Here is a 26,592-nt window from a genome sequence, read left to right as displayed (position 1 = left end):
TTGCAGACTGGCCTAATACTTAAGTTAAAAAACATTATAGGTTCAAATAGGTTTATACGGGTTGTACTCTGACTGCGGGTGACGGACGATCTGATGGTGATTTCAAAACTGAAAGGTTCTTTATGAAAGATCGGTATTTTACTGCGCTTCGCTCATCAAGGCGTTATGGTATAAATATCTGGGAAGACAAAGTAGGCCTTACACCAACTAGCTGTCAGACTTGATAACGCAAAATATTATTCTTAAGTAAGATTTACATTTATGGGAAAATGAAGCTTGTGTTGCTGCTAAGTTTCTGCTTTCTTGAAGAAACAGCACTTGCCCTCGGTAAGAAGAATTTTCTGCGTTTGGTAGTATAACTTATTTAATCTTATTTAAACGTATTTAATCTTATGTACCTTTGAGTGTAACTGTTAAGTTTTATTATTACATACTACAACGTTATTAGGCTTCAACGCTGTTTCACATTTTTGGTTTTGTTTTAAAATTGAACAAATAAGATCTTAAAAAATAAAACTTTTCAAAACAGAGTGTCCAAATGAAGTGGACAAAAAAAATTGTTTGGCAAGGCCTTGTGACATCGAAACCTGCCCGGCCTATCCAAACGCCAAATGCACAAACAAATACTGCGGTGGCTGTATGGCCGTTTTCACGGATGAGAGTGGAAACCAGCTGTCTGACTACGAGTGCTGTTACGGTCAAAATCATGTTCCATGCATTGGAGATCCTTGCGAAGAGGCGAAATGCCCTGGACGACCGGAGGCAGTCTGTATACCCACGCGCTGTCGCTGCGGGTACAAATTCGTAGACAGCGAGAAAAACGTGCTTACCAGCCAGCAATGCTCAGGAATAAACGCACGTAGGTACACTGCACGGTCTAGGAGAAAAGAAACATTGAAAGGATCTAACGTTGAACTAAGCTTGTACTGTAGAAAGTAACACCAAAATTAAGAGCGATTTTAAGCGATTTAGGCTAACCTTGATATTTTATTTCAATATTTTCACCAGCCCGCGAATGCCCAAGCAGTAAGCCTCCCCACTTGTGCTTTATAAGACCATGTAAGATCAGGAGGTGCCCGGCAGTCCCTACAGCTGAGTGTGTTGATGACTACTGTGATGGATGCAAAGCAATTTTCTTGGACGACAAAGGCAACGCGCTACCACACGATCAATGCAGAAAGAAAGGTAATGAACATCAAGCGTACAGTGGCCAGCATAAGCGGTTGGAAAGAAGTGTAACATGCTTTGTTTTTCATGGTGAATTTCCAGTCCAAATAGTCAATCGCATGTGTCCTCCGCAAGATCTGGAACACGAGCCGGGCAATGATTGTCCTTCCCAGTGTCCCTCGATGTGCCCAGATGGGAAAATCTGCTGTCCAAGGTTCCGATGCGGTTATACCTGCGTCCATCCATTAATTCAAGATGACCCCGGACCAATGTTACCAGGTACGCAAATTCATCACTTTAAACATTCTGCTTGTTTTTACAGTGGTTCATTATTATTTTTCTGAAGTCTCGTTTGGAAACGTTTTGAGTATTTGCTTTTATGCATTGCAGATGATGATAACTTATAGATGAAATATAAGTACTTTAATTCTGTCATACAGACTTAATTATTTTACAACGTTCCTTTCTTTTCATACCTTTTCACATTTAGTTCCAATTTGTCCGCCAAGCGTAATTCGTCAACCTTCCGTGAAGGTTCGATGCACCAAGAACTATATGTTGGGGTCAGTGTGCGTCTCTTACTGCGATCCAGGAGCAAGGTTGATAGGAGAACCTTCAACCATCAAATGCGAGGGCAGTGGCAGAATGTTGAAGTGGAACCCGCCCAGCCTCGTCCACACAAAGTGTGAGAGATGCAGGCGGCCAGCATCCTGTTTTATGAATCCTTGCGCTACATACGTGGCAAGATGCCCAAATTTCCCGCTTGCCACCTGTGTTCCCGACTTCTGCACCGGTTGCAATTTCTACTTCAAGCTCAACGAAGTTGTTTTAACTTCCAAACAATGCTATGGTTAGACAATATCTATGATCTAGTTCTTAGTGTTTAATAAATATGCGCATAATCCATTCTAAGTTTATAACAACGGCAATCACCATCAAATGCAGCGTTAAACTGTTTTCTTTTATAGATCCACCGACACCGCAAGCTGGTTAAAAGAAACACACATTGTACTAACACATCAAGGGAAAATCGGCCAATCAGATGAAATAGGATTTGTATTCAATTTTGTGGATTGTGAGACGTACTTCAGAAAATTATAATAAAATAAATTTGGAATTTATTCAAATAATTTCAAACCTTTTCTTCAATGTACGAACTACATCAATCTATGACCAAAAGTCAACTTCGCTAGGCTGTGTGTAGCAGCAAAGCAAAAAGTAACACAGCCGTGCATTTGATAGACCTACTTTAAGACAGGAATGCAATCACGACAACCGTGTAAAGAGAATAAAAAACAATTTGTGAAAGACTGAACCTTCGAAATGTAAGTATAACTACAGGTATACTGACAGAGCAAAGAGATGAAAATGAAGAAAATAGTGATGATTAGCACGACTGGGACGTTGTCAAAATAGTCAGCCAGCAATCGAAACAACTTGTTTCTGTTCATCAAACACACTCACAAATCCTTGAATGGAATATGACGGTTAATACAGTTTGACGGCTTGGTAGACGTGGGTTCGATTCCCGGGCCGTGTAATACCAATGACTAAAAATGGAATTCTCATATTCTTCGCTTGAAGTTTGGCATACAGAGGGCAGTGGGAAAAAGAAAAGTATCACCAGAAACCTACTAAACTTGTGCGCTAACTGAGCGTGTTATTGGGGTTGTGAACTGTTGTTAGTTATAGCTTGATCGATTGTTCGCTAATCTGACTCCATTGATAGCGCATTCATTAACCCCTGATAGCCTAGTTGAGCATCACAGTACCAGAACCAAAGTGTCAATGTTTTGAATATTGATATATTATTGATTCTCAAGGAAGCGGTTTAAGTTGTCAGAGCACAGAATAGAGTTGCGTTCAGTAGACTGTTAATCAACTTATGGTAAACCTACTGTGACATATGATATATTGCTCTTCCAGCCTCGAGACTTAAGGCAAAAAATGTGATTGTCTTATGTACCAGTTGGTGTGGGACCAAACTTCACCATACCAACTCTTGGTACTATGCCCTAGTAAGTCACTACATTGTCACTTCTTGGATATAACTATTTTATAGTTATTTTCGAAGTCCGTGTAGCAAATGCACATTTTCTTTTGATAGTGTGAACTCTGGGAAAGGTTTCGTTTTTCATTTTCTTCGTGATTAACTAACTTGTCTTATTATAAGTATAGTGTTCTCACTCGACAAAACGTTTCTTGCAGTAGTTTTACGGCGTCATTCTTCATGCTATGTAAACTATTACATGTTCTACATGCAACATAACAAGTGATGTGGCGTTCAAAATCACTCATCAGTGATCTTATGAAGACTTTTGAAACCTACAACAAACGACAAAAGTAATTCTCGATGCAAACCAGTGTTTGGTGACAACTAGCAACAACAATACGTTAACAGAGTAGATTGTGATTCAATGCACAGTATAGGCAGGACAGTTCCCAGTAGCTTTTTTCAAAATGCGCTCGGTTATTGGGCTTGGACTATCGTCATGATTTGAAGCACGTTCAATAGAATCGTCCAATAAATGAGTTTACTTTTTTACATTTAGCAGTAACTTATATTTCCGAGGTAAATTGACAAAGCAGCACACAAAATAAGACGATATATGGTGAATAAAGTTATTGCCCTGCTTGACATTTGCAACTATTGCAACAGTGCAAGGGAGATGATATAACGGCAAAAGCAACTGTCACGCCAATTACTTAAATCATAAACAGGTCGTTTTGCTGATTTAAGGCCAGTCACTTCAAGAAATGACAACTAAGTGTGTTACCTGAAAGCATAAGTAAATTAATATCAAATAATACAAAAAGTAGAGCAATTAAAAAAATACTTGTTTATAATTATGATAAAGTGCTTTCAGAGCTCGCAATTTATAACGCCGACGAAAAACGTTTCAAAGGTGTGACGATCGTTAAGAAAAGCCTCTTTTAGGCGTGGTGCCATCTTCACAACTGATGCTGATATTGAACGTGATGAAAGATATATTACGCCTAATTAATAAATCAAAGACGTCAATACGGGCAAATGCATTGGAATTTATATTTCAAGTCAATTACTAGTTCATATGTTCGTGGCACGTTTTTCACTTCACCAGCAATCATTATACATTCAATTTCGAACAAAAAGCGAACATAAGTAAGCTAATTGTTCCTTTAATCGTTTTCTCGACCGCGTTATTAGCACTTTTCCAACTAGGATACGGGAAGTATTGACCCACCCCACCAATTTAGCAAATCGTGCTTAGGCCGTAATTAATTTATCGCCATAGTTTCTTGAAACTTTCAGCAGGCACCAATGAGCGAAATTCTTGGTCGGATTCAGGTATATAAACGAAAGCATTTGATCAGCAAACCACGCATATGCTTGTGTCGTGTCAAGTCTAAAACGTGAACTGGACTTAAATAAAATGATCATGAAGTTGGTTATTTTAACAATACTTCTGGCAAGCATCGTTTTCGGCGAAGGTAAGACTAGTTGTAATGTGTTACACTGCTATTGGTTTATATGTAGCGTTGAAAGAGTTGGCGTATCCAAAGTTTTAAAAAAAAATAACCTGTAATGCAAAATTTTGTTAGCTCATTCAACGACGTGTTATAATTACAGGTTTAATTCCAACATGTTCTTGGCCGCCAATTCGAACAGACTTTGACCCTCCCGCTATTCCAGTGAAGTACTTTTGCTTCAACAAGGTTTGCCGCTTTTATTGTCCTTCTGGTTATTACCTACGCGGCCCAGAGTGGACAAGATGCGAAAATTATCTCTGGATTAATAATCCACAAGCGGCAGTTTGTTTGCCAAGTTAGTATGCAGCAGTCAACAACAAATTTAAACCTGTGTAAACGTTAAGCGAATTAATGGAACGAATATTACGTGAATGTAGGATTATGTGCACATTTATAATTTAAAACTAGATACCAAACGCAGAAGATTTTTACAACAGTGTCGAAGTCGTTATCATCTCATGCTGAAAAGCGCCGTCACTTTTATTCGCAGCAAAATGCCCGCCGCATATCCCACTCGTACGCTGTTTCGCTCGGCCATGTTCAGTCACGAAATGCCCGGCCGTGCCGGATGCAACTTGCATTGACAACTACTGTGGCGGGTGCCACGCAATATTCCACCACAAGATCAAGGGAATAATATCGAAGGAAGAGTGCAACGGTAAGTTGTTGCCTATAACCTTTGGCTTAGCACTATAAAGATGTCGTACATGCCACCTTAAACTACAACTTTTTATTCAGCTTTTCAATGCCCACCACCAACCAAGGAGTTCTGTATAATGCAAACAGTTTGCCCGAAATATTGCCCTCATGGACAAATGTGTTGCCGGACAGCTTGTGGGACCGGATGTGTTAATGTTGGTTACATCAAAGGATAGCCGCCTCGCAAGAAAAAGGTAGAAACAAAAATTAAAACACAACTGTGCCACTTATTAATGTAAACATGAAGCTTATGCTCGTTACGTGTTGTGATAGCAGACTCGTTATTGCTAATTGTGTAATAGAAAATCCGTGTGCTAACGTTACTTAACATTTTAGACTAATGAAGACAATGAATGAAACAAAAACATGAAACAGCCATGAAAAAACCTTCTCCAAGCTCACAGTAACGATAGACCTGTTCTGCCTACTTTTCTAATGTAGCCAGACCGTGTCTAAAAGATTTCGAACCCTGCACTTTGTTATATTATACAACGTGCAATTGTAGATATTCGCTCTGTAAAATAAGCACAATCCGTTGTATTTTCAAACGTCGCTAAGATTTTAAAAGTTGTTAAAAAGGAAAAGAAAGTTGCCTGAGAAAGTTATTTCGGATAACTTGGTTAGCCTTAGCCCTTCACACCAGACAAATAATTTATCTTTGTAATATCAGTTAAGAGCCCGTAACACAATGGTAATATAGAGATTGTTTGCTTGCATACAACTTCATTTGCACAAACAAACAAACAAACAAACAAACAAACAAAAAAATCGTCAAGTTTTAAAAAGATTGCAAGTTATTGCTATGGCAAAACATACAGCTCTTCAGTAATTCGTAGTCAATGCAACTAAAAAACAGATAATTTGAAACAACATTAAAAATTTACAGATTACATTTTAACAGCACTTATTGAGTATAGGCAAAGTTTGATAATCCGGTAATCCACAAACATTGTCACACATCATTTCGTTACGTAAAGACTTGTATAAATATTGTAGATATAATTTAATAGACACCACTTGTTGTAACCACTGCTGAGGGCACTGACTTGTCTTGATTTACGACAAGCAGCTTAGCAGGAAATTTAGTTCAATAAAGACTGTAACAGTAACATGCTGTCTATGATGTCTCATTTGATGACAAAATAACCATCACGCTTAAAAGCGTTATGGTAAGAATATACAGATTAAACAAGCTCATTTCAAAGCCTAAAGACTTTATGAGAACGTTTACAACACAACCACTAAAGTTTTGTAAAAATGTCTATTTCCTAACGAAATAGCATCTAAGTGTTGCAAAGTTATAAGTCACTACAAACCACAATTTTTATGCAGCAAAAGACAATTAATGAAATAATTAATTCAATTTAATTCAAAATTTTGGATCGGATAAAACAACGACTTCTAACTTTAACCTTGTACGTAACTAACTAGCCAGCAGTTGTCTCAAATTGCTATATCAAGTGCTATATAGTGGTTTAAGTATGTTCAAAGTTTGAAAGTTGAAGGAAAAGTAATTAAATTAATATTAGTGATGAGTTTTGTGTGAAAGAATACTTAATCAATAAGTTTTTTCAACTAATCCTTATGGACATATGGTTACAACATTTTTGAATAAACTATGCAATGAGTTCCTTGGGCTTAGAAAAACAAGAATTTCCTAATAAGAATCCGCATAAAAGCATTTTTGGCAAATGCTTCAACTTTAGTCAACACTAACGCCCTGACCAATCGAAATTTCTAAAGTTATTCAAACATTTTGAATAATATCTGCAAGTTTTCATTTTTAGTCATATCTATTATTCGTGTGGTGGACTGGTGATGTTATTGCAAAGTAGATATTGCTAGATTCCCTATATATGCAATAAACAACATAAATTTGATATAAAACAGGTAATTTTACCGACCAATCGATGTTTAAAATAGAATTTGCCTCATAGATTTTAAAAGTGTGTCGGTAGGTAGCAGACATCGAAATCAGCTAAAATTAGTTTTTCTGAGAGAAACTAACCGATAACATTTTTTGAGGGAAATTTTTACCTCCAGGCTGTGTTAACGTTCATATCATGCACATCTGCGAGTTAAAAGATGAAAACGAGTTTCGTAAGAGCGACTTTCGTAGCTTAAGACAATCTATCTATGTTATTGTGTAGAGAACGTCGGTTTAGGGAGTTATACATTGTGAATTAATTTACAAGAAACAGCAAGAGATTGGTTCACAGCATCTTAAAGGAAAAATGAAGTTTTCAGTTTTGTTGCTTCTGATTTGGACAGTTAAATGCCAAGGTGTGATACTATTGGCCTTAAACTGTTTTAACACTACTAGCAGGCTATACCGGTATGTTTTCTGCTTGACTTGGTCTCATATAGTGACTGAGTGTCATAATTAGTAAACCATAGCAATTCATGGGCATATAGTTTAGTAAAATCAAAACTTGTTACGCGTATTGTGATACGTGTGACAATAAAAGGCCATAGCAGTCAAGTACACAACATAACAAAGAAGTGACATAATATATACAGTGTATAGAGTATAGCACGATTTCCTAAATTTCTGGATTGAAAAGACATAGCTGTTACTAATAAAGCTTAAAGCTGCAATGTTTAACAAATAAAAAGTGAAATGTGCTTATTTCTTTCAGAGACTTGTCCTCCGTCTTCAATATTCACTTGCTTCCACGAACCATGTCAATTCGCCGAGTGCCCAGCAGTGCCTGACGCTACCTGTACAAATGACTATTGCTTGGGCTGTAATGCCGTGTTTACCGACAGCAGAGGAAGGAAATTAACTGAAAAAGAGTGTAACGAAGGTAAAGCACATGCAACACAATTAGTAGTAAATTGTTAATATGTTAATTTTGTTTCGTATATCTGATTTTAATACCATCTTCAATCCCACAACGTAAAACCTTAATATTTTTGCAATGATTAATGTGATTATAAAACAAGCTCCATTAAAAAAAATATGAACAATTGTGTTCTTCATATTTTAACAAAATATTTTTATTGTTTTTAAATTTAAACATTCCACATTTCGCACATTCCCGTTATTGTGGTTTCAACCTTTTGCAGGAAAATTATGTCCATCGCTAGACGACCGTGCTGCCCTAGGTGCGTTTACTTATTTTTGCACCAAGGGCAACAACATTGGGTCGGTGTGTTTCCTACAATGTCCTGTCGGACAACATTTAGAAAAAGGTCCTACAGTCGTCCGATGCTGGAGAAAGGGCAAATGGACACCAAAGATACGAAGACCACGATGTGAAACCGTAGGTAAAAGAAAATATCTGCAGCGCCATTTAGGTTTAAGCATTTTGTAAAAAACTTGATCTGAAAGTAGTTTTTTGTTAAGTTAACTTTTGATCACTACAGATCTTCTCGTTAAGAGGTTGAGTGTTTCCCAACAGCTATAACAGTTGTAATGAGCCGTATAGCAAAATTGTTCACTTTAGAAATTTGTCATACTCGCAACAAGAGTGGTGTAGGCCTATAACTAATCCTTTGTTTGTAAAATATTCTGCTTAGTTTCAATGCAATGGCCATTGAACTTGATAAATTAGTGTTCAGCGCACATATAGTGCGTATATAAGCAAATGATTCATATTGCAAACAGATAATGATCTTTAAATATGCGTCTATAGAGGAAGAATGCCCTCCCAGCAAACCAGCAGTCAAATGTCCTAAGAGTCCATGCAGGAATGCAGAATGCCCCCGATACCCGAACGCAACTTGCACTGATGACAACTGCGGAGCTTGCACCGCAATTTTTACCGACGCTGATGACAACATTCTTTCAGAAGAAAAGTGTAAGTTTTTTAAATCATGTGATGCTCATTTGCTACCTGCGTTAGATAATGTATGCGATGTACGATGTATTTATACGGTCACTGGTATTATTCAGCCTTCGGCATCATTTACTGTCATCGGTAATATTGGTCATATTTACAGAGTCTCCATGAACGAATTTGTGTTTTTCCGTGTACATTGTTTTCCGATCGTTGCAGGTAAATGCGAACCAGGAGTTAGACTTGTAAGCTGCACAACCGCTCCTTGCGATACCGCCTCATGCCCTGGAGTAAAACAAGCTCGGTGTATAGACAATTATTGTGGAAGTTGCAGCGCCATTTTTACGGATAGAATCGGACATGTCCTTACCGAAGAGCAATGTCGACTTCCAGGTACCAGGTCGCGCACGTTTTTCTCAAGGCAATGTTGATTTATCGTCAGTCGGATGTCACAAGTAACAACAAATTAACAACTTGGTTTTAGACAAACCCCTTTCTGAATGTCAGAAATTTTAGATTTTTTTTTCTTGCAGAATCGACATGTAAACTCCTCGATTACCGCACCTTACATTCAACGGTAAAAAGCATCACCTGCAGCAAGGGTAACAGAGTTGGATCAACTTGCAAACTAAAGTGTCCGGCGAACCATAGTTTGCGTGGACCGTCACGTATCAATTGTCGAAAGCGTGGGAAAAGATACCAGTGGACAGGATCATTTGCTCATACACAATGCGTTCTACAGAGAAGAGGTTACGGAAAACCATAATTATTGTCATCATACGTACTCTTGCAGCTGCAAATCTGCTCAATAAAGCAAAATCGTGTTTTGATTTTAGCGCTTGCTTGTCGATGTTATTCAAAGAAATATCATGTCGCTATCTATTGGCTTGCTTTAGTTAGGCAATGTTTTTAGTTCACCGCAGTCAAATTCCCCTTTTTGCAAACATGAATCACTAAACTGTATTAAAAGCTTACACTGATCATGCTGCCTCTGGCTACATAACAAGATTCTATTTTAAATTAACTGTTTGTTCATGTTCGCAAGTATTTAGTCAAAATGAAATCTGTAAGCAATAATTTATTCGTTCAAGGTTATGAGAGTATTATTTGATTACGAGTTTTCAAAGAATGTGCGCCCCTTGCCTAAAATTTATAGCAAGCCTTACATTTTAACGGCCAGCACAACAATGTCATGACGGTCACTCCCGAACACAGTTCTTGACTTCAAACAACAAAAGCTGAATCAACAAAATAACGGCAGTCTGCATTTGTCTTGCAGGCAACAACTGCCCAGCATACGCACCCAGGGTTAAATGCCGTCCAAGACCTTGCGATTCTGAAAGGTGCCCGCGTTATCCCGAAGCTACGTGCACAGAAAACTACTGCGGAGCCTGTACTGCGACATTCACTGACGGGGACGGAAACGTTATTTCAAAACAAAATTGTGAGAACAATAAAGACATCAAATTTACTGACTGGTAGAACTTTAGAATTTTTTGATTGCTTTAGAATAAATGTTTTTAATTTAAAGTCATATAATAGCCTTATAAATTAGACAGCTCTGAACTGGATTACCGGTTCCTTAGTTAATTATTTAGTTGTTTATTCAAACTGTGAAGGTAGTTACCGGTTCCATAGGTACTTGATCAGTTATTTATTTGCAGATGAAATTTGTTACCTGTTTCCTGGTTACGTATTCAATTGCTTATTCGCAGTTCAAAAAAGCTGTTTACTAAACCACTTGCTATTTATTTAAAAGTCATGATTAAAACAATATTCATAGCATTTTGCGTAAAACTGAATAAAATTATAGAAATTTAAAATGTAAATATAAATTACAAAAAATATAAAATTCCACAAATTTAGACAAATTCAAATAAAGTCATAAAACATTTGGAAATTTGGAAATTTGGAAATTTGTACTAAATTAATGTAATTTGAATGAGTTTATACAAAACGATTTTATATGAATTCCAGTTATTTTATATAAATTCAAAAAACTTTATACGAGTTTATTTAAATTTAGTTAGATTTAAATATTTTTAATGTTGAACAGATTATCTGGCAGATAATAAGCAATAACTGGTCCTGCGTAATTTTCTCCGACTAACTGGTTTCGGTTTCTGGCAAAAATCGGTTTTCATAATAAATAATTTTCTCAATATTCTCATAGCAAACTGGTTTAATTAAGCTTTGATTAATCAACACTGACAGATTTCGCATACCCAATGCACTTCTAATATAAATTTAAATAAATTGATATAAATTTGATGAAGTTTATGTAATTTAAAATAAGTATTTAAAAAAATTTAAATGTAAAAATAATTTAAAATAAGTATTTAAAAAAATTTAAATGTAAAAATAATTTAAAACAAGTTTAATTTAAATCATTAAAATCAATTATTTAAATATATCACACTTCTAATGTTATTCTTATTGTTATTTACAGAATCTTTTTTGTAGTATTGCACTGCTTTCAGTACCAAAACTCTTATTTAGATTTATTAAACAAATTTTTGAAAACTATACTTTTCGTTTTGAATATGTTTCATTTTATATGAATTTATGTGTCTTAAATATATTTTAAATTATTCACATTATTTAAGTTTCATTTTTTTGTATGCATATACCTTTATATGATTTTATTTTAATTTTAGTAAACGTTTTCCAGTTGATATGAAGATTATTGATGATATTAATTAATTTGAATTTCTTTAAGTCTTTATGACAAAGTTTAAATTTAACTGATTCACTTCATTTTGTATGAATTTGTTTATAACTTTTTGAATTTATTTTTACTTTTTTGAATGTATTTATTTTTGTTTAAATTTTTTTCAAATTGTATGAATTTATTCAAATTTGATTGGCGTTATTAAAATTTACTTGAACTTTATTGAAACTATTGTAAATCATTACCTTTACAACAGGTAACAAGTGAATTAACAGGCAATTTACTTGTACTGCAAACAAGTAATCAGAGAACCGGTAACTGTAACTTCACGTTTCGGATAACTAACTAATGAACCGAAACCCAACTCTACAGACTTATTTAATATCACTGCTTGTGGCTTAATTTTTGTCATAGGCACATGTGAGCCGAACATTCCGCTTGTAAACTGTGCCAATAATCCGTGTGAAGTGGCCAGGTGTCCTGGTGTGCGACAAGCTGTATGCAAAGTCAACCGGTGCGGAACATGTACTGCAGCATTTGTGGATAAAGCAGGAAATGAACTTTTGGAATCTCAGTGTGAACCAGGTGCTAGCTATCACTTTCCTGTAGATTGATAAGTAAGAGTATTTTGCAATTATCTTATTCCGGTTGAAAAATATAGTTAATAGTAATTAGTTAGTTAATAGTAGTTAATAGCAAAATTTAGTTAAAGGACGTCAAATCAAATTCGGGCAATCTTCATAGTCAGGCTTGATATCTATAGCATATTTTTGTAGATCAATTATCTTTTATTGGATTAATATTTTGTAGAAGAAGTATGCCCTTCATTGGAAAATATTCTCATTTTTTCGCTGATAACAATTTCCTGCGATGACGAGTACCGGAAAGGATCGACGTGCCGAGCAACTTGTCCACAAAATTACGACATACGAGGACCGAGTCGCATGACCTGTCGAAAGAGTGGAAAAATCTACAAGTGGTCTTCTACCTTTGCGCGAAGTAGATGTCGGAAAGATAAGAACGCCTAAAGTTTGAGTCGCATGACTGTGGTTTGCAAAACCGATTGACTAGAAGTGTTATGCTTGAAAATGCGTAATTCCTTTGGGCTTTCATGCTTGATAAATGTCAGAAAAATACAACTGTGAGAAAACGACTTCAGTTTGAACAAGGTGCAGCTACAGATTTTTGTTTTTGCGACAAATCAGAGACTTCGCCTTATTAGTAAATATCTATTATTATGAAGCTGGAAGTAAATAGGCTTTTACTCATTATGTGCTACTTGTCAAACATGTCTCGTGATGTGACGTGATGTCAAACTCGTAGCAAAGACTCAGCAATGACCACAAAAGGCTCGCAATGCCAAAATTATCTAACCGAGCTTTGTAGTAATTGTTCTTTAGTTCTATGAGTGGGCTACCCGCGCTGAGCAGTAGGCTCTATCATACGTGAAGCGATACTGATGGATATTTTCTCCTTAAGCTGTACAAATGACGTCATCGCCACCCTCACGTGAGCTTACGTCAGCACATAATACGTTGGCGGAAAATCACCGATTTTAATTGACGGAAGTAGTGAGAAAGCAGAAGAAGGTTGTAGTAGGTCGATAATGCCCTTATCAAATGTTAAACATTTAATTCATTCATTTCTATGCGATCACTCAACCCACCGACCTTCTTGCTTTCTCAAGGTTACCTATAGGGGGGGGCAATATAAAGACGTGAAGACTTGTTACTGATAAAATATATTAGCGGTAGTATCTCTATACAATAAGAGAGGCAGTATATATAAAGACTCGTATCGCCTGTTAGTTGCTGGTATTTGGTAAACCAAATTAAATCTTTCATATCAAGAACGTTTGCCAAGATACATAGATGAAGATTGTAGCCATCTTTATGTGTCTTATCATCATCGTAGAAGTGCATTCAGCTTGTGAGTAGAAAATTACGTAGATTTTTCTGTGATATAAACGTTAAATGTAAGTTTCAATTATGAAAACAGCTTCAAGCTAACGTTTATAAATACGCAAAAACTTGATAAGTGATTCAAATTAAAACTAAAGCTTATTGGTATTTTTCACTTATTTTGCCAGTTAACACGCGGCATAAACCACTTAACTTTCAGCAAGTAGGCCAACAGTTGTCATTGATGACGACTGCCCACCAGGCGTTCCCATAGTGTCTTGTGCAGAGGAACCTTGTGCCTCGAAACTCGCTTTACTACGTGATGGGGACACTTGTGTAAACTACTTGTGCGGGACATGTCGCGCCATAATTAAAACTGCTGACGATGAAGTCATTTCCGACAATGAAATAGGTAAAACTGCTCATGCTGCTTATACTGCTCACGTGCATACCTTGTGTCTACTGCATGGCGGGCAATCACAATGTAATTACGAAATATGGCTAAGGATTTAGCTTCTTTCACATTTGTTTCTTTTAATTTTTTCAGAGTTTTAGCTTCACACTGACGAAAAAGAGTGAACGACATTATATTGTTATACGTTGTTATTGAGTGCGTTAATTTGTGTCGCTGTTTAATGTGTTTTTGTACTACTTAAAATAAAATAACCTTAGTAAACCCTTTAAACTTCAATTTGCGAAAACAAGCTATTCTATATAGCCTTAACGTATTCAGGTATGTGTTATGTACAGTGTGGCAAGCGCTGATTCGCCGAGTGTAGAATGCAATCTTAATTGGACGTTTTCAACACCAAGTGGTTAACTATGTTTTGTTGTGCATTGCTGTTCTATGTTCTTTGCAGCATCATTATCGCCACATTTCAGTGTGCTGTACCGATTACATTGTGACTACTAGCTTTGTTTAAGTCGTGCACTTACCACGGCATATTCTTGAATCACTTTAGAGAAAAAGGCTAATGTAATAACGTAATAATTCATTTAGTATAAATCAGTTAGTTTGATGATATTCAAGCTCTTTTCGATGCTTGCCTCATTCCTATTGTGATGTACCATTTATACTGTTGCTGTGATTTGTTATTAACTATTTATGATGAAGACAATAATAAGACTCGAACGTCAATACGGCAATCTTTCTTTAAGTCTTGTTTAATCATAAAACGGAACCTTCTCATCATGTTTTAGTAAAGATTTGTTAACATAACACCGTGGCCACAACAGTAGCGTATATATGTTTGATCATCAGGTTTATTTGAGATATGCGAGAATTATGCAGGGAATAACCTCAAATAAGCACTTCTACTTGCATCGCACTTTAAACGTTGATTGGAACTGGTAGTTCAATTAATGCTACATTGCTGAATGTTCAAGTTATCATTAAACACCGGGTAGAGGGAAAACGGAGAAATTATTGTATGATTGGATTCAGGCCGAGTACAATGCAGTCGATCATCTTTGTTATGAGTTGATATGTATTGGCCTTCATCCAAAGAGCATATCCCTGCTCTACTCAACATCAGGCTGGTGGACTTACTCAAGAAACACATCTCCTCCTCCTCCTCCTTCTCCTCCTGAGAGTGGAAGGGGAAGAGTACCAAACTTTTGTTGGATATTCTGAAAAGTTATGCATTGCAATACAAGTTTGACTTTGACAGCAACCTTAAAATTAATCTTTACGTGATCTTATTTTTTCACCTCGTTTCAGCATTTGCGTCATTGTCACATATTCTGTCGTAAATCTCTTTTGGAGCCATGGTAGTATTACACATGCCCGATGACGTGGAAACGCGTGACTTCTTCATTACGTAACAGACTGGCTCGCTGTGGAATTGGTGATTTTCACGGGAACTAAAACGAAGTTTAACATGTAGCGTTTACGTTTTCTGATGTATACTTTTTACGGATTTTATAATCTGTACCTGTTTGTTTTGTCGACGCCATTTGGGCACATGCTTGGCCAATCAAAATCCAACAAACACATTGTAGAATAACCTTCATTTTTTGTTTTAAGACGCAATAGTGCTTGATTGTTACGTAAAACTGTTGACCTAAATGATAATAAAACCATGCATTCAGAGAAAAAAAAACAAAGAAATAGGAGCTGTGAAAAATGCGTTAAATATTAATCTGTATAAGTATATCAGTAATATACCTAGCGGTAAAACTTTTTGCGACCACTTTGGTGCTAAGATTTCTGGCTTGTTCGAAGTTGTAGTTATCGGTGAAATAGTTGTTGGCCTTAATCTTTTTGTAAGTTGCAGCGCTTCCACTTTCAGAATAAGAGCACATTTCTGGAGTCTTGTTGCTTTTCAAAAACAATCAATTTTGTTTCAATCAATTTTGCATATCGGATGACATCACCTATAACTCCGTTACCTAGAGTTGAGCGTCGAAGGCGTAGAATGAACAATGGTCGGCGTGAGATAAACTTTCCTGCTTCGAAAACAAAGAACAATCAATGAATTCAAATCAATGAAAAAGTTTCATTCGAAAATGTTACACTCACAGTTGAAGAGCGTTAGATTGTTCGAACGCTGGCAGTTTCCATTTTCGATCGTCCTGAAGCTGACATATAGGGAGTATGCTAGAGAAAAAATCGAGCAATTGAAAACCACAGCAAATCTATAAGCTTTCAGTATCCCATTTTAGTCATCAGATTACAAAAGTTTTCTTACGCTGTTTTTGACACTGCACTACTGCCTCGATTGGAGAATTTGGAAGATTCTAAAATTTTGCAGATTTCCCAAGACGAAAAGCGCACCACACTTAATTCCGTTGTTTGCTGAGTTGTGTTGCACACGAGAGGTTCATAAATATAACAAACATCGGAACTTTGAACGGTCACGATCGACACAAGGACATACAAAAACAATTGCATTTTGTCCTATATAGCTTGCCTTAGCTTTTTCTTGTTTTTAAAATACATAATAAATTCATATTAGTTTTTGCGTTACAATATTTCACAAGATTTCAAGTTCACTATTAAAACAAAGGACCTTTGTGATGCAATAAATGCCTGCATTTTACTCACATTAAAGCTTTCTCTGTAAGTGTTTTTAGTACATCCAAAAACGTTACACCTTCAGCAATTTCCACAACACAACAACATTTCAACCAACATGTTGTCGTATCTGTTCTTTTCTCATTAAACGCAACGATTGAAAATGTTAGATCATAGAATGTTTTCTATGACTTAATGCGTATTCTGTTCCGCATAATTAATGTTATATCAATCAACCATCAAATTATAGATTTCCCAACATACCTGCGCTCACTGCGCTGATAACTAACAACGCTAAAACAGTGGCTGGGATAAAACTTTTATAAATTTATACCGTAACACTCTATCTTTCACGTAACAAAGAAGGCTTTCAAACTACGAAAGAATGTTAGTTTTTGCGCATTTTTGTTAGTATTCTGAAATAAGAAGCAAAATTATAACAAACTTGAAAACAGGCTCGCTTATTTTTTTAGTTCAAGTTGATTTACCGCTGAAACATAAGCTTATTCAGGCCATCCACAAGTCTGTAAACCTAACGTGCGGTCTTTGTTCATTATTCCGTAAACCGATATGTAAACAATATACTTGCAAAGGAAATGACACATTCACACAAACAAATGCTGATGAACACACTGTTTCATAATGACAACATTTTCTTTTTGCTTAACCGCACATAAAAAAGAGCATTTTATTGTTGCTGCATATAAATCAGGCTTTATTGCACTTGTAAAACTGCTTAATTAAGGGTGACTATGTAGTATTTTTAAGCGTTGCTTTAGCTTCAACAGTTTGTTGTACTTCTAGCCTCAGGAAATTATAGATAAATTACACTCACATGTCTATATACGTCGTACATTCACGAATATGACCTCTTCAGAGCTACCCAATAAAAGATACATTGACTTGTCCAGTACATGCAATAAAATATACGTATGTCATATGCCTTCCAGAATTTACCAGTGCATTGCAAGGCATGAATCGTGAATAATTCGAGATGACTTCGAATTTTCGAAACACGTTCAACTAAGTGACTTTGTATCTCCCAATCGACAAGACATTGGTCGCCTATAACACTCGTGTATGTGGATGCGAGTCACGTACCTTCTGCCTTTTTGCCAGCATGTGTCATTGAGTTTGGGTTCTTTTTAAAAGGTTACCGGTAATGGCGTAGCTATATTTGTTTGCTAAGCAATTCCTCTATTGCAAAGCTTGTTGGTTTAAGTCCTATTTAGTTTTCTGACAATATAACAAGTTTTGGATTGAACAAGACTCTTGGTCAGAGTTAGCAAACCAATTTATTCGTAAATCATAACAACACAGCTCACATCATGGAAGCTCTTATGCAGTATCGTCTATACTTGTTCGTCAAGCTACAAATGTCGAATTGTTCTGGCATCTTATCTACAAATCCGCATCTTTGTAAACTTTACCTGTTTGTAACAATGCAACAGGCCCCTGTGACCTAATGTATAAGGCATTGGCCTCATAAGCAAGGGATTGGGTTCGAGTCCTTGGGTTCGAGTCATCCTTCGGGCTTTCCTTCTGTTGCTTTTTGGCACCCACTCGAGTATATTGATTGAAACATTATCCTTTGGAAGAAGTTTGTTACAACAGAAACGGATAGTTTGTAAAGCAACTCAAATTTATTTGCTTTGACTTCAACTTGTCGTTGTTGTATGTTTAAAAACAGGGCACTGCTTGCTTTAACAAAAGTTTGCTTAGATAACTTTGTTATTAGTTTAACCAGCACAACCGCAATTGATACCTTCAACTTAACTGTTAATTTTAATTTTAATTTTAATTCTTCGAAACGTTTCTACCCAGGCGCGTTTACCACATATGCCCGACCGCCTTAACAGGTCATTGGACTCCTTAAACAGGATTATAGAATAATCTTATACAAGCGGTACCACTGCCGATTTTTATTGTTTGTTTGTTATTCAAGCAAAAGTGTATGTTAAACCTACCGTTTGGTGTCAGTATGTAGTTGCAGCTGTTCTATATAATTGAACATAGCAATTTAGATCATATAATATTATAGTATGTTTACTATATGACGCGCTGCTGTTAATGCGCGTTCTGCTTCGCATAATAAATTCTAAATGCACCAACCACTGAGTTTTAGATTTGTTCCTGTAACTGCAGTGATAACTAATAACACTAACACTTTGAATGGAATATACCGTAACGACTTATGCAACTTTCTTTGCAACAAAAAAGGTTTGAAATTATGAAATACTGTTTTTTGCACATTTTTGATTAGTAATCTCGAACATAAGCTTTTCAGGCTATCCACAAGTCTGCAAACCTTTCTTTGTTGGTTACGTCGTTGTGTTATCAAACATATCAATATGTAAACAATATACAGTACTTGCAAAGGAAATGACACATGTACACAATATACAAAGCTGATGACAACATTTAGCTTTTTGTTTAACGCTTATCATATAATGCAGCATTCAATTATGGCTGCATATACAAAACAGACTGTATTGCACTTCCAAAAACCGCTTAAACCATAGGTGCCTATTTTTAGACGATGCTTTTGGATCAACGGTTTGCTGTACTGTCATTTTATTCCTAGGAAATAAAACATAAATTACACTAACATGTCTGCATCAACTACGTCTTAAATTTATGAACATGATCACTTCAAAACTACACAATAAAGCATGATTTTCCTTGCATTTTCCATGATATCTACACCTAGGTCACGTACCTTTCAGGATTTACCAGACCATTGCCAAGCACTAATCTAAGATTACAAGATATATAAAACGAGCTCGGATTTTTTAAGCAAGTTTAGCAAAGTATGATCGAGTCGGTTGCCCGAACGAGAAGACATTATCTTCCTAAACCAGCACCTTATCTCGGTACTTGCCGTCGAAATTATGGGACCTTTTTAAGTGTTACGGGCAAAGGTATAGTTAAAATTACACCTCCAGCTATTCCATTTGTTTCAACGGGTATTGCTGCAAATTCTATTTCATTTGTTGGCAACATAACAAGTTTTAGATTAAACAATATTCTTGGTCGATGCTAACAAACCGAGTTGTATACAATTCAAAGTGACACAGGTCATACAACAAATAAACTTTTTGTACCCGTCTCTTTATGGGTCAATCTAATAATAACACAATTGTTGAAATCTTCAAAAAATAACTTGTTTGTGAAACACAACAGGCTCCGGTGGCCTAATGGATAAGGCATTGGCCTCCTAAGCCAGGGATTGTGAGTTCGAGTCCCACCTGGGGCTTTCTTTCCGTTTTTTGCTTAAAACAGAGCCTGATGTGCGGCATTGTCGTTTAAAAGAAACTTGCTTTGACTGAAGTTGAATAGTTTGGAAAGCATTTTAACTTCTTTTATTTCCAAAGTTTTTATTGATAGTTATGTTAAAATAGCTACAACCGTAGCTGATACTTTCAGTTTAAATTTGATTACAAGTAACACTTTCTGAAAAAAATTTTCTACGCACGCGGATGTAGGTTATCGTGAAGTCCCGGTAGCCTTAATAAGGCATTGGCGTCCTAAAACACCTGCTATGTAAACAATTGTTACATGCAAAGGTATAATGACACATGCAAACACTGTAGATACTAATATGAGTGCTGCTAACAACGTTCAGTCTTAATTCAACAATTCCATATAATAGCATTTAATTATAAAATTTTAATATTAAAAAATAACACCAGGATTAAACGAACTACAGTTTATAAAATATGTTTGCACAAAGGGTAGCCCCTTTGATTTTTATTGTTTGTATAGGATATAGAATATCAAGCGAGCAAAAACATTAAACCAACCATTTAATGTCACATCTGAAAAATTCTTGTAAAGAATACTCTGCGATGACAGAAATTGAAACCTGATGCAATATGAAATGTAATTATCCTAGTCATCGTCATCATTCTTGAGACTTTCGTGGTAGGGGCATCATGCTGACTTCGGCATTTACAACCTTCCATCTTTGCCTGTCCTCTGTCAATCCTAGGATTTCTAGTGGTCTAGTCCATTCCTTGATAATATCTTGCCACCACTTGCATGGGCGGTCTCTTTTGCATTTGACTTTGATTGAGTCTCTTGGGGGTACTGGATTGTGTGTTATGGTGGTTGACATGTTTAAACCAACCTAGTTCAGACGTCTTGCCGTTGCCAGTACCGGTTTTTGTTTTTTATTATTTAGCTCTATAATTCAAAGTTGACCACGACAAATTCGTTTTTGATACTGTATCTTTTGATTAAAACCTTTTCTGCTGTTCTCCGTATTCATACATAAGCGACTTTGCCTAACGCGTACAGCATTCCAATTCAAAACAAGGACTAGTGGTACGCGTTCCATCCCAACAGGGTTGCAGTATTTTCTTTTGTAGTCCAAATTGTTATGGTATAGATGTGAATATAACCTCATTATGAAGTAATTTTGAGCGGGAAGCCCAATATTCAATGAGACCATCTTCTCATGATAATCGTGTGTAATTTCGATTGCAACAGTTCATCCTCGGCTTAAATGAAACGATAAGAAACTGCTATGCATTTAACGTGCATTGAAACTTAATTTTACATCATTATCTGAAAACCTGATACGCCAGCATGAGAACTGTGGCTGATGTCATGTAGAAGTAGCTATAAGACGGATAAAGTCATAACAAGCTATACAACATATAATTACAAGGTATAGCCGAAGTTAATGACCGCCTTTTCCTTATCATTGCGTAGCCTATATAGTTGGTTTTAGTTGCATTGTGCAATACCAGCGAGATCACTTTACTGATATGAATTTTAACAAAGGTGCCAAATACTGATTTTAGCGTCGTTTATTTAACTGAAGTTAAATACTGAATTACGGTTTATACTTACGGTAGTTGCTTTTTCTAATAGTTGAACGTCACGTGTGAACGTGAATGCTAATATACTAGGCTGTTTAAATACTATGTAATTTACAAATAATGTTTAATAACACCTTTTACCTTTCGTAATTTGCCACAATTCAACCAATGCTCGTCGCCCCGGTGGCCTAATGGATAAGGCATTGGCCTCCTAAGCCAAGGATTGTGGGTTCGAGTCCCACCCGGGGTGCTTATATTCTTTTGTTTGTATACATTATTGGGTCAAGGCAAACGTCTTTGTTGTCCACATACGTGTATTTTGCAATTGTATAAAGTTGCTAGTTGCCATTGTATGGTATGACTTTTGGTATGGGTTTGGAGAAAAAATGAACTAAAGATGAGAAAAAAGACGTTTGCGTTAACTGTGACCCAAACCCAATGTATACAAACAAACGAATATAAGCACCCCGGGTGGGACTCGAACCCACAATCCTTGGCTTAGGAGGCCAATGCCTTATCCATTAGGCCACCGGGGCGACAATACTGAAACTCATTAGTTATCAAAAAATTATGTTACAGCCGATATTGCACAATTTAACTATATGGTGGGTGACAGATTTAAGTTCCAAGTGTAACCTATAATGTATGTTGTCCATTCTGCATGTGAGTATTTATCTATATGATGGAGTTTTCAACTACCTACTATGCGTAAAAGCGACGGCTCCAAAAATTCTTTTTCCATAACGGAAATACCTCGCATGCAGCTTCAACTGCGAATAAATAATCAGCTTCACGTTTTGAATAAATCACCGAATAAGTAACCAGGGAACCGGGAACTAGCTTCACGCCGATACATGCATGTAGGTCGTAAGCCTTTAGTGCCATATGACAATATCCCTAAAACATAAATTTTGACAAAAATCCTAAATTTGTTTTCATATTTGTGCTTGGAAATATGAATATGTTCGAGATACTGTCGGTCGAAATTTCGTCATCCAGAAAAGTGCAATTTGGGAAATTTGGGTCCTGTTGGACCAAAACACGTAAAAAGACAGGCTTAAGATATCAACTTTATTCAAAATGTTTGCATAGAGCAATTTTGTAAATGAATTACAATCATTAGATGAGGTAGCAGAAAACATATCCTTTACATCATCTTGTAGTGTAAGGAATTGTGTCTACAGAATTTTCTAAGCAAACAGCGCTCACTTTCAAAATAAAATAATTGTAGGTTCATCATTCCCCATTTTGGCAGCAACCAAAAACAAACACAAACAACCGAGAACAAACGAACAGTAAAGTACATCAGTTTGAAGAAAACCGTAAAGTAGAAAATGAGTATGGCCGAAATGCTGTTAAGACACAAAGTAACAAAAATACAATCACAAAAGTAAATTACACCAATTTTGCCTAAAGTGTAAACTGTCAGCCATAGTCAAACTGCGCAGATGGTGTTACAAACGTACTACACGTAATAACAAAAACACAACAAGTTAACACTGCAATAAACGTAGCGCTATTGTCCAGGAAAGGACAAATAAATACAGTATAAGCAGTGATTAAAAGCCGATACGTCAATCTTAGCAAGTGTCTTCGTACAAAGGTAAAGTTTGAAGAGTCGGGTCACAGTGAATCGACGCATCTCTTCAGAAATTAATCGCAGCCCTTTACAGTATGTCACGCTCTGGAATTTATAAACTTCAGAGGTTTCTTACTTCGTCATGGATATACATAAACTATTTCAATTTCATTCGGCTTAGAAGAACATTCAAGTTTCTGTTTATATTGCAAATCGCGTATTCATTATAACGGTGTACGAAACATGAAAGTTTCGCGTCTAAGTCCTTTTTTCTGAGCGCTGGATGTGCTTGCATGGACGGCTGGTGAAGTCGATAAAATACTTGGTACAGAGATTGAATCAACAAGCTCGTCTATATCTTGTATAACTATCGGCAGCGGCTCTTCTACGGGTGGCATTGGGCTCCTTCTATACGGAGGGGCAGGTACCGAGGGTGCCCGTTGTGTAGAGGTACCTTGGGGTGCGACGAAGTCGCCTGACGGAGTTTGCGGAAGTTCTAAGGGCGGAATGTCGGATGCGACTTGTTCGGGAACATCTGGCGTGTGGTTTGCGTCGGTTGTTGATTGGGACGAATCCGCTTCAGTCGCATTTGCAGGCAAGCGAGTGCTGTGAGTCTCGAGATCGGTTATAAAGCTCAAATTTACAACACCATCAACGACCTAAAAGCAGATAAAACACGTAAATTGGGTCGTTGTGGTTGAAGGTGGAGAGACAACTTGTAATTACAACGCAGAAAAAAAAGCATAATTACCTTAGCTTATGTACCAGTTACACATCAAGCATTGGTAAAATTAGCTTGATATGTGTAAGTACACGTCACATTTATTTATCTTAAGAGACCGTTTATCATACCTGGTAATACGACGGTGGCATTTCTTGCCTTTCAATGGCGGCCATCACTTGTCCATACGACGGCGGACTTCTTGAATAGCGGCCACTGACAGTGTTTACAGCGGAATGTCCTTCAGCACCGGTGACGTTTCTTCCTGGTGTTATGTCCATCTCGGGGTCTTCTCGCTTTCTGACAACTCTGACGATAATTCTGTTGTACAAATCGGAAGAACGTTCACATAGATTGTATAAGCTTCTTGGAGTTCTTACTTTTACTAAAAAGCATTTATCACATATGATCTATTCCAGGGCTTCCCAAACTTTTTTGCTCGCGACCCCTTTCAAACTTCTGAAGTTTTCCGCGACCCTTCACGTTTAAATTGATTAGCAGTGCGAAATATAACTTTGTCATTAGTGACATTTATTGAGATGCAAAGACTGAATTCAAGCAACCAGTACTCAAAGCCTACTTACTACTTTACACATATGTAGGCCACTGGAAACAAAAAAAGCACACACATTTATTCAGTGTGATTGGTGCGACTGCTTTCTGCTACAAAGCAAGTCCAGCCGTGGCTCAACATCTGCTAATGCTGGTCTCAAGGCGGTTTTAATGTTGATTAGGCTGGAACGATATTTTGTTTTGATTGTATTTTGTACTTCGTGTAAAATTGGTATACGCTCTGCGACCCCTGACGTTCGTTACACGACCCCTTGCGGGGTCGCGACCCCCAGTTTGGGAAGCCCTGATCTATTCTATGCTTTCCCGTACCATTTAGCCTGATTTTACCGTAAAGGAACTCAGATAAACAAGTTAAATTCATGTATATTTTATTAACTTTATACCGTATATTCAACATACCTGTGAAATAGAAAACCCATAGCAATAATGATTAAAACACCGAGCACAATCAGTATAGGGAGCACGATGTTCATGGCAGAGTCGGAGGAGAGTATCTCATCCTCCATGAAGTCAGTTGTGGTGGTGCGTAGAGTCGTAGTTGGGAATAAAATTAGGTCGCCGAAGACATTTCTGAATTGTCTGCAGTTGACGTCACCCTCGCAAGGATCGTTCATCTTTGTTGAATGTTGTAGAAGAAGAACAGTTTTTTACCTTTAATAATAATCACTAATTTTGATAATTTCAAATCTGAAATAATCAAAAAAAAAAAATTAAAAGACTCTAAGATTTCAAAGGTATAAAATGCTAAAAAATTTGTAAAACTTTTCCATTAACCTTAACCAGACTCATAGCACTCAAAAGTCTGAATATACGGCTGTTGAAAGCACATTTAAATTTCTAAGTTAGGCGAGCAAAAAATAAACTTATATCTTTATGTCAATATGCTTTAGTAAAAGCGTCTGTTGTCCGTAGTACGATACTAGGAATTCATTGAAATTTCCCCGTCCTATCGACAACCCCGCCAAGTACGAACCAACATTCGTATTTGAAGAACGGCCACCAAGTTAAACCGACTTTATGAATTGAAACAACAATTCCCGTGACTAACGGGCTTGTTTACATAGCAGCGGGACATCATAAAAACAAGTTCGAAACAACTATGACGTTTGCATTTATCTTATAGCGTCACAAGTTGATTTGGTCAAGCACGAAATATAGCTAATAGGGAAACTCACTGAGTATTTACGATATCCAAGGCCATGTTATTGGTACGACATGATATTGAAAAAGTACAAATGGGTAAAACCAAGTATTTACTCAAAACAAAATCATTTCGATCTTGCTGGTGATGAAAACAACTAAAAATTGTTGAAGGAAATCTTTTAAAGTTTGTTTATTTGACGCCCGTCTAGACTGAAAAGAATGTTTTTTGGTCCGTGAGTATCCATTCCTCTCCATTCATGATGTAAAGTTGTTTCAAACTAATGTTCGATTATCTATTTGCTTAGACCACAACTTTCGATTTGTTCAGCGACCATTCTTAAATAAAATTTTGTTTGTGACTCGTCAGATAAAAATAGGATGTGCGAGCCAGCTATTTTGATTCCAGAAGACGATTTCCTTTACCATACAGAACAATGTCGTAAAGCGGTCGTTAATTTAAAATGGGTCACACCGCATTCTATACATGTAATTTTTCTCCCAAACCTGAGCTCTGTCAGAGGCAAAATTCTCCATAACTTATCAAGACGAGAAACCGGAATTCTGAAAAGCCTTGAACCGCGGTTGATTTATTTATACTTTTCACTATACAAGACCTCTAAAAGCCAAAGCAGATGAACAACACAACCGTGATTGCAGATTTTGCGGTTGTGTGTATTCCCAATGGCGATGTTCACCAGACTATATAAGTGTATAGCATATGGTACTTTTGCGGTATTTTCTGGTTAACGAGACTAAACGAAAAAGACCTTTGACAAATAGTGGTTTCCAAGCATGTCTGACCCTGTAAAAACCATACAAATGGTAAGTGCTCAGTTAACAAAATCAAATTCAAAACGACAATAAAAATGCAATCACCGACCTGTTATTACAGTTTACAAAACAAAGCAAGCATTTGCCAAATTAAATAACGTTGGCTCGTGGACGAACAGTACATTATCGCTATATTTTGTTTAGTATTTACGTAGTTACGGGCTTACAGATAT

General features: G+C 36.6%; 5 protein-coding genes, 1 long non-coding RNA gene and 3 other non-coding genes across 10 annotated transcripts; 6 read left to right on the top strand and 3 right to left on the bottom strand.

Annotated features, from left to right (window-relative positions):
• The first annotated feature begins 76 nt into the window (after window positions 1–76).
• LOC143450547 (kielin/chordin-like protein) lies at window positions 77–2,288 on the top strand. The gene is made up of 6 exons (XM_076951147.1): window positions 77–327; window positions 530–859; window positions 1,009–1,185; window positions 1,270–1,446; window positions 1,658–2,017; window positions 2,136–2,288. Exons 1-6 carry the CDS (start codon window positions 270–272, stop codon window positions 2,159–2,161), a joined length of 1,128 nt encoding a protein of 375 aa, XP_076807262.1. The 5' UTR covers window positions 77–269; the 3' UTR covers window positions 2,162–2,288.
• Window positions 2,289–4,454: 2,166 nt separating this feature from the next.
• LOC143450546 (uncharacterized) lies at window positions 4,455–5,981 on the top strand. Its single transcript, XM_076951146.1, has 5 exons — window positions 4,455–4,638; window positions 4,778–4,972; window positions 5,168–5,335; window positions 5,416–5,570; window positions 5,713–5,981. Exons 1-4 carry the CDS (start codon window positions 4,581–4,583, stop codon window positions 5,550–5,552), a joined length of 558 nt encoding a protein of 185 aa, XP_076807261.1. The 5' UTR covers window positions 4,455–4,580; the 3' UTR covers window positions 5,553–5,570; window positions 5,713–5,981.
• Window positions 5,982–7,458: 1,477 nt separating this feature from the next.
• Window positions 7,459–12,982, top strand: LOC143448967 (E-selectin-like). Its single transcript, XM_076948950.1, has 9 exons — window positions 7,459–7,659; window positions 8,016–8,183; window positions 8,446–8,646; window positions 9,015–9,179; window positions 9,378–9,551; window positions 9,692–9,907; window positions 10,438–10,602; window positions 12,244–12,414; window positions 12,640–12,982. Exons 1-9 carry the CDS (start codon window positions 7,611–7,613, stop codon window positions 12,855–12,857), a joined length of 1,527 nt encoding a protein of 508 aa, XP_076805065.1. The 5' UTR covers window positions 7,459–7,610; the 3' UTR covers window positions 12,858–12,982.
• A 149-nt stretch (window positions 12,983–13,131) lies between these two features.
• On the top strand, window positions 13,132–14,868 carry LOC143448969 (uncharacterized). The gene is made up of 3 exons (XR_013114493.1): window positions 13,132–13,758; window positions 13,951–14,142; window positions 14,278–14,868. It is a non-coding gene; the product is annotated as an uncharacterized LOC143448969 (long non-coding RNA).
• A 107-nt stretch (window positions 14,869–14,975) lies between these two features.
• LOC143448968 (uncharacterized) lies at window positions 14,976–16,681 on the bottom strand. 2 transcript variants are annotated; one of them, XM_076948951.1, is made up of 7 exons: window positions 16,421–16,681; window positions 16,252–16,329; window positions 16,122–16,181; window positions 15,898–16,050; window positions 15,665–15,793; window positions 15,441–15,593; window positions 14,976–15,359 (listed from the first exon to the last, which is right to left on the bottom strand). In XM_076948951.1, exons 1-7 carry the CDS (start codon window positions 16,621–16,623, stop codon window positions 15,086–15,088), a joined length of 1,050 nt encoding a protein of 349 aa, XP_076805066.1. In that variant the 5' UTR covers window positions 16,624–16,681; the 3' UTR covers window positions 14,976–15,085. The 2 variants fall into 2 exon arrangements, with proteins under 2 accessions (XP_076805066.1, XP_076805067.1); XM_076948952.1 differs by having other exon boundaries at window positions 16,122–16,178; window positions 16,421–16,680.
• A 3,248-nt stretch (window positions 16,682–19,929) lies between these two features.
• Window positions 19,930–20,002, top strand: Trnar-ccu (transfer RNA arginine (anticodon CCU)). The gene has a single exon. It is a non-coding gene; the product is annotated as a tRNA-Arg (tRNA).
• Window positions 20,003–21,749: 1,747 nt separating this feature from the next.
• Window positions 21,750–21,822, top strand: Trnar-ccu (transfer RNA arginine (anticodon CCU)). Its single transcript has one exon. It is a non-coding gene; the product is annotated as a tRNA-Arg (tRNA).
• A 213-nt stretch (window positions 21,823–22,035) lies between these two features.
• Trnar-ccu (transfer RNA arginine (anticodon CCU)) lies at window positions 22,036–22,108 on the bottom strand. The gene has a single exon. It is a non-coding gene; the product is annotated as a tRNA-Arg (tRNA).
• A 521-nt stretch (window positions 22,109–22,629) lies between these two features.
• LOC143450079 (uncharacterized) lies at window positions 22,630–26,372 on the bottom strand. The gene is made up of 3 exons (XM_076950487.1): window positions 24,845–26,372; window positions 24,004–24,193; window positions 22,630–23,810 (listed from the first exon to the last, which is right to left on the bottom strand). The coding sequence occupies exons 1-3, from the start codon at window positions 25,057–25,059 to the stop codon at window positions 23,376–23,378; spliced, it is 840 nt and encodes a 279-aa protein (XP_076806602.1). The 5' UTR covers window positions 25,060–26,372; the 3' UTR covers window positions 22,630–23,375.
• Window positions 26,373–26,592: the final 220 nt, after the last annotated feature.

This window comes from Clavelina lepadiformis, chromosome 3, assembly GCF_947623445.1.
Source record: "Clavelina lepadiformis chromosome 3, kaClaLepa1.1, whole genome shotgun sequence".
NCBI classification, from domain to species: Eukaryota; Metazoa; Chordata; class Ascidiacea; order Aplousobranchia; family Clavelinidae; genus Clavelina; species Clavelina lepadiformis.
This window is presented reverse-complemented; position numbering and strand designations above follow the sequence as displayed.

Excerpts from the sequence above, each read along its gene's own strand:
- LOC143448967 (XM_076948950.1), top strand. The coding sequence starts at position 7,611 with ATGAAGTTTTCAGTTTTGTTGCTTCTGATTTGGACAGTTAAATGCCAA. Across the intron at positions 7,660-8,015 it reads TTGGACAGTTAAATGCCAAG|AGACTTGTCCTCCGTCTTCA; the intron begins GTGTGATACTAT and ends TATTTCTTTCAG. Across the intron at positions 8,184-8,445 it reads TGAAAAAGAGTGTAACGAAG|GAAAATTATGTCCATCGCTA; the intron begins GTAAAGCACATG and ends AACCTTTTGCAG.
- LOC143450079 (XM_076950487.1), bottom strand. The coding sequence starts at position 25,059 with ATGAACGATCCTTGCGAGGGTGACGTCAACTGCAGACAATTCAGAAAT. Across the intron at positions 24,194-24,844 it reads ATGGGTTTTCTATTTCACAG|AATTATCGTCAGAGTTGTCA; the intron begins GTATGTTGAATA and ends TTTGTACAACAG. Across the intron at positions 23,811-24,003 it reads TGCCACCGTCGTATTACCAG|GTCGTTGATGGTGTTGTAAA; the intron begins GTATGATAAACG and ends ATCTGCTTTTAG.
- LOC143450547 (XM_076951147.1), top strand. The coding sequence starts at position 270 with ATGAAGCTTGTGTTGCTGCTAAGTTTCTGCTTTCTTGAAGAAACAGCA. Across the intron at positions 1,186-1,269 it reads CGATCAATGCAGAAAGAAAG|TCCAAATAGTCAATCGCATG; the intron begins GTAATGAACATC and ends GTGAATTTCCAG. Across the intron at positions 1,447-1,657 it reads CCCCGGACCAATGTTACCAG|TTCCAATTTGTCCGCCAAGC; the intron begins GTACGCAAATTC and ends TTTCACATTTAG.
- LOC143448968 (XM_076948951.1), bottom strand. The coding sequence starts at position 16,623 with ATGCAATTGTTTTTGTATGTCCTTGTGTCGATCGTGACCGTTCAAAGT. Across the intron at positions 16,182-16,251 it reads CAATCTAACGCTCTTCAACT|CAGGAAAGTTTATCTCACGC; the intron begins GTGAGTGTAACA and ends TTGTTTTCGAAG. Across the intron at positions 16,051-16,121 it reads CCTTCGACGCTCAACTCTAG|CAACAAGACTCCAGAAATGT; the intron begins GTAACGGAGTTA and ends GTTTTTGAAAAG.
- LOC143450546 (XM_076951146.1), top strand. The coding sequence starts at position 4,581 with ATGATCATGAAGTTGGTTATTTTAACAATACTTCTGGCAAGCATCGTT. Across the intron at positions 4,973-5,167 it reads AGCGGCAGTTTGTTTGCCAA|CAAAATGCCCGCCGCATATC; the intron begins GTTAGTATGCAG and ends TTTTATTCGCAG. Across the intron at positions 5,336-5,415 it reads ATCGAAGGAAGAGTGCAACG|CTTTTCAATGCCCACCACCA; the intron begins GTAAGTTGTTGC and ends CTTTTTATTCAG.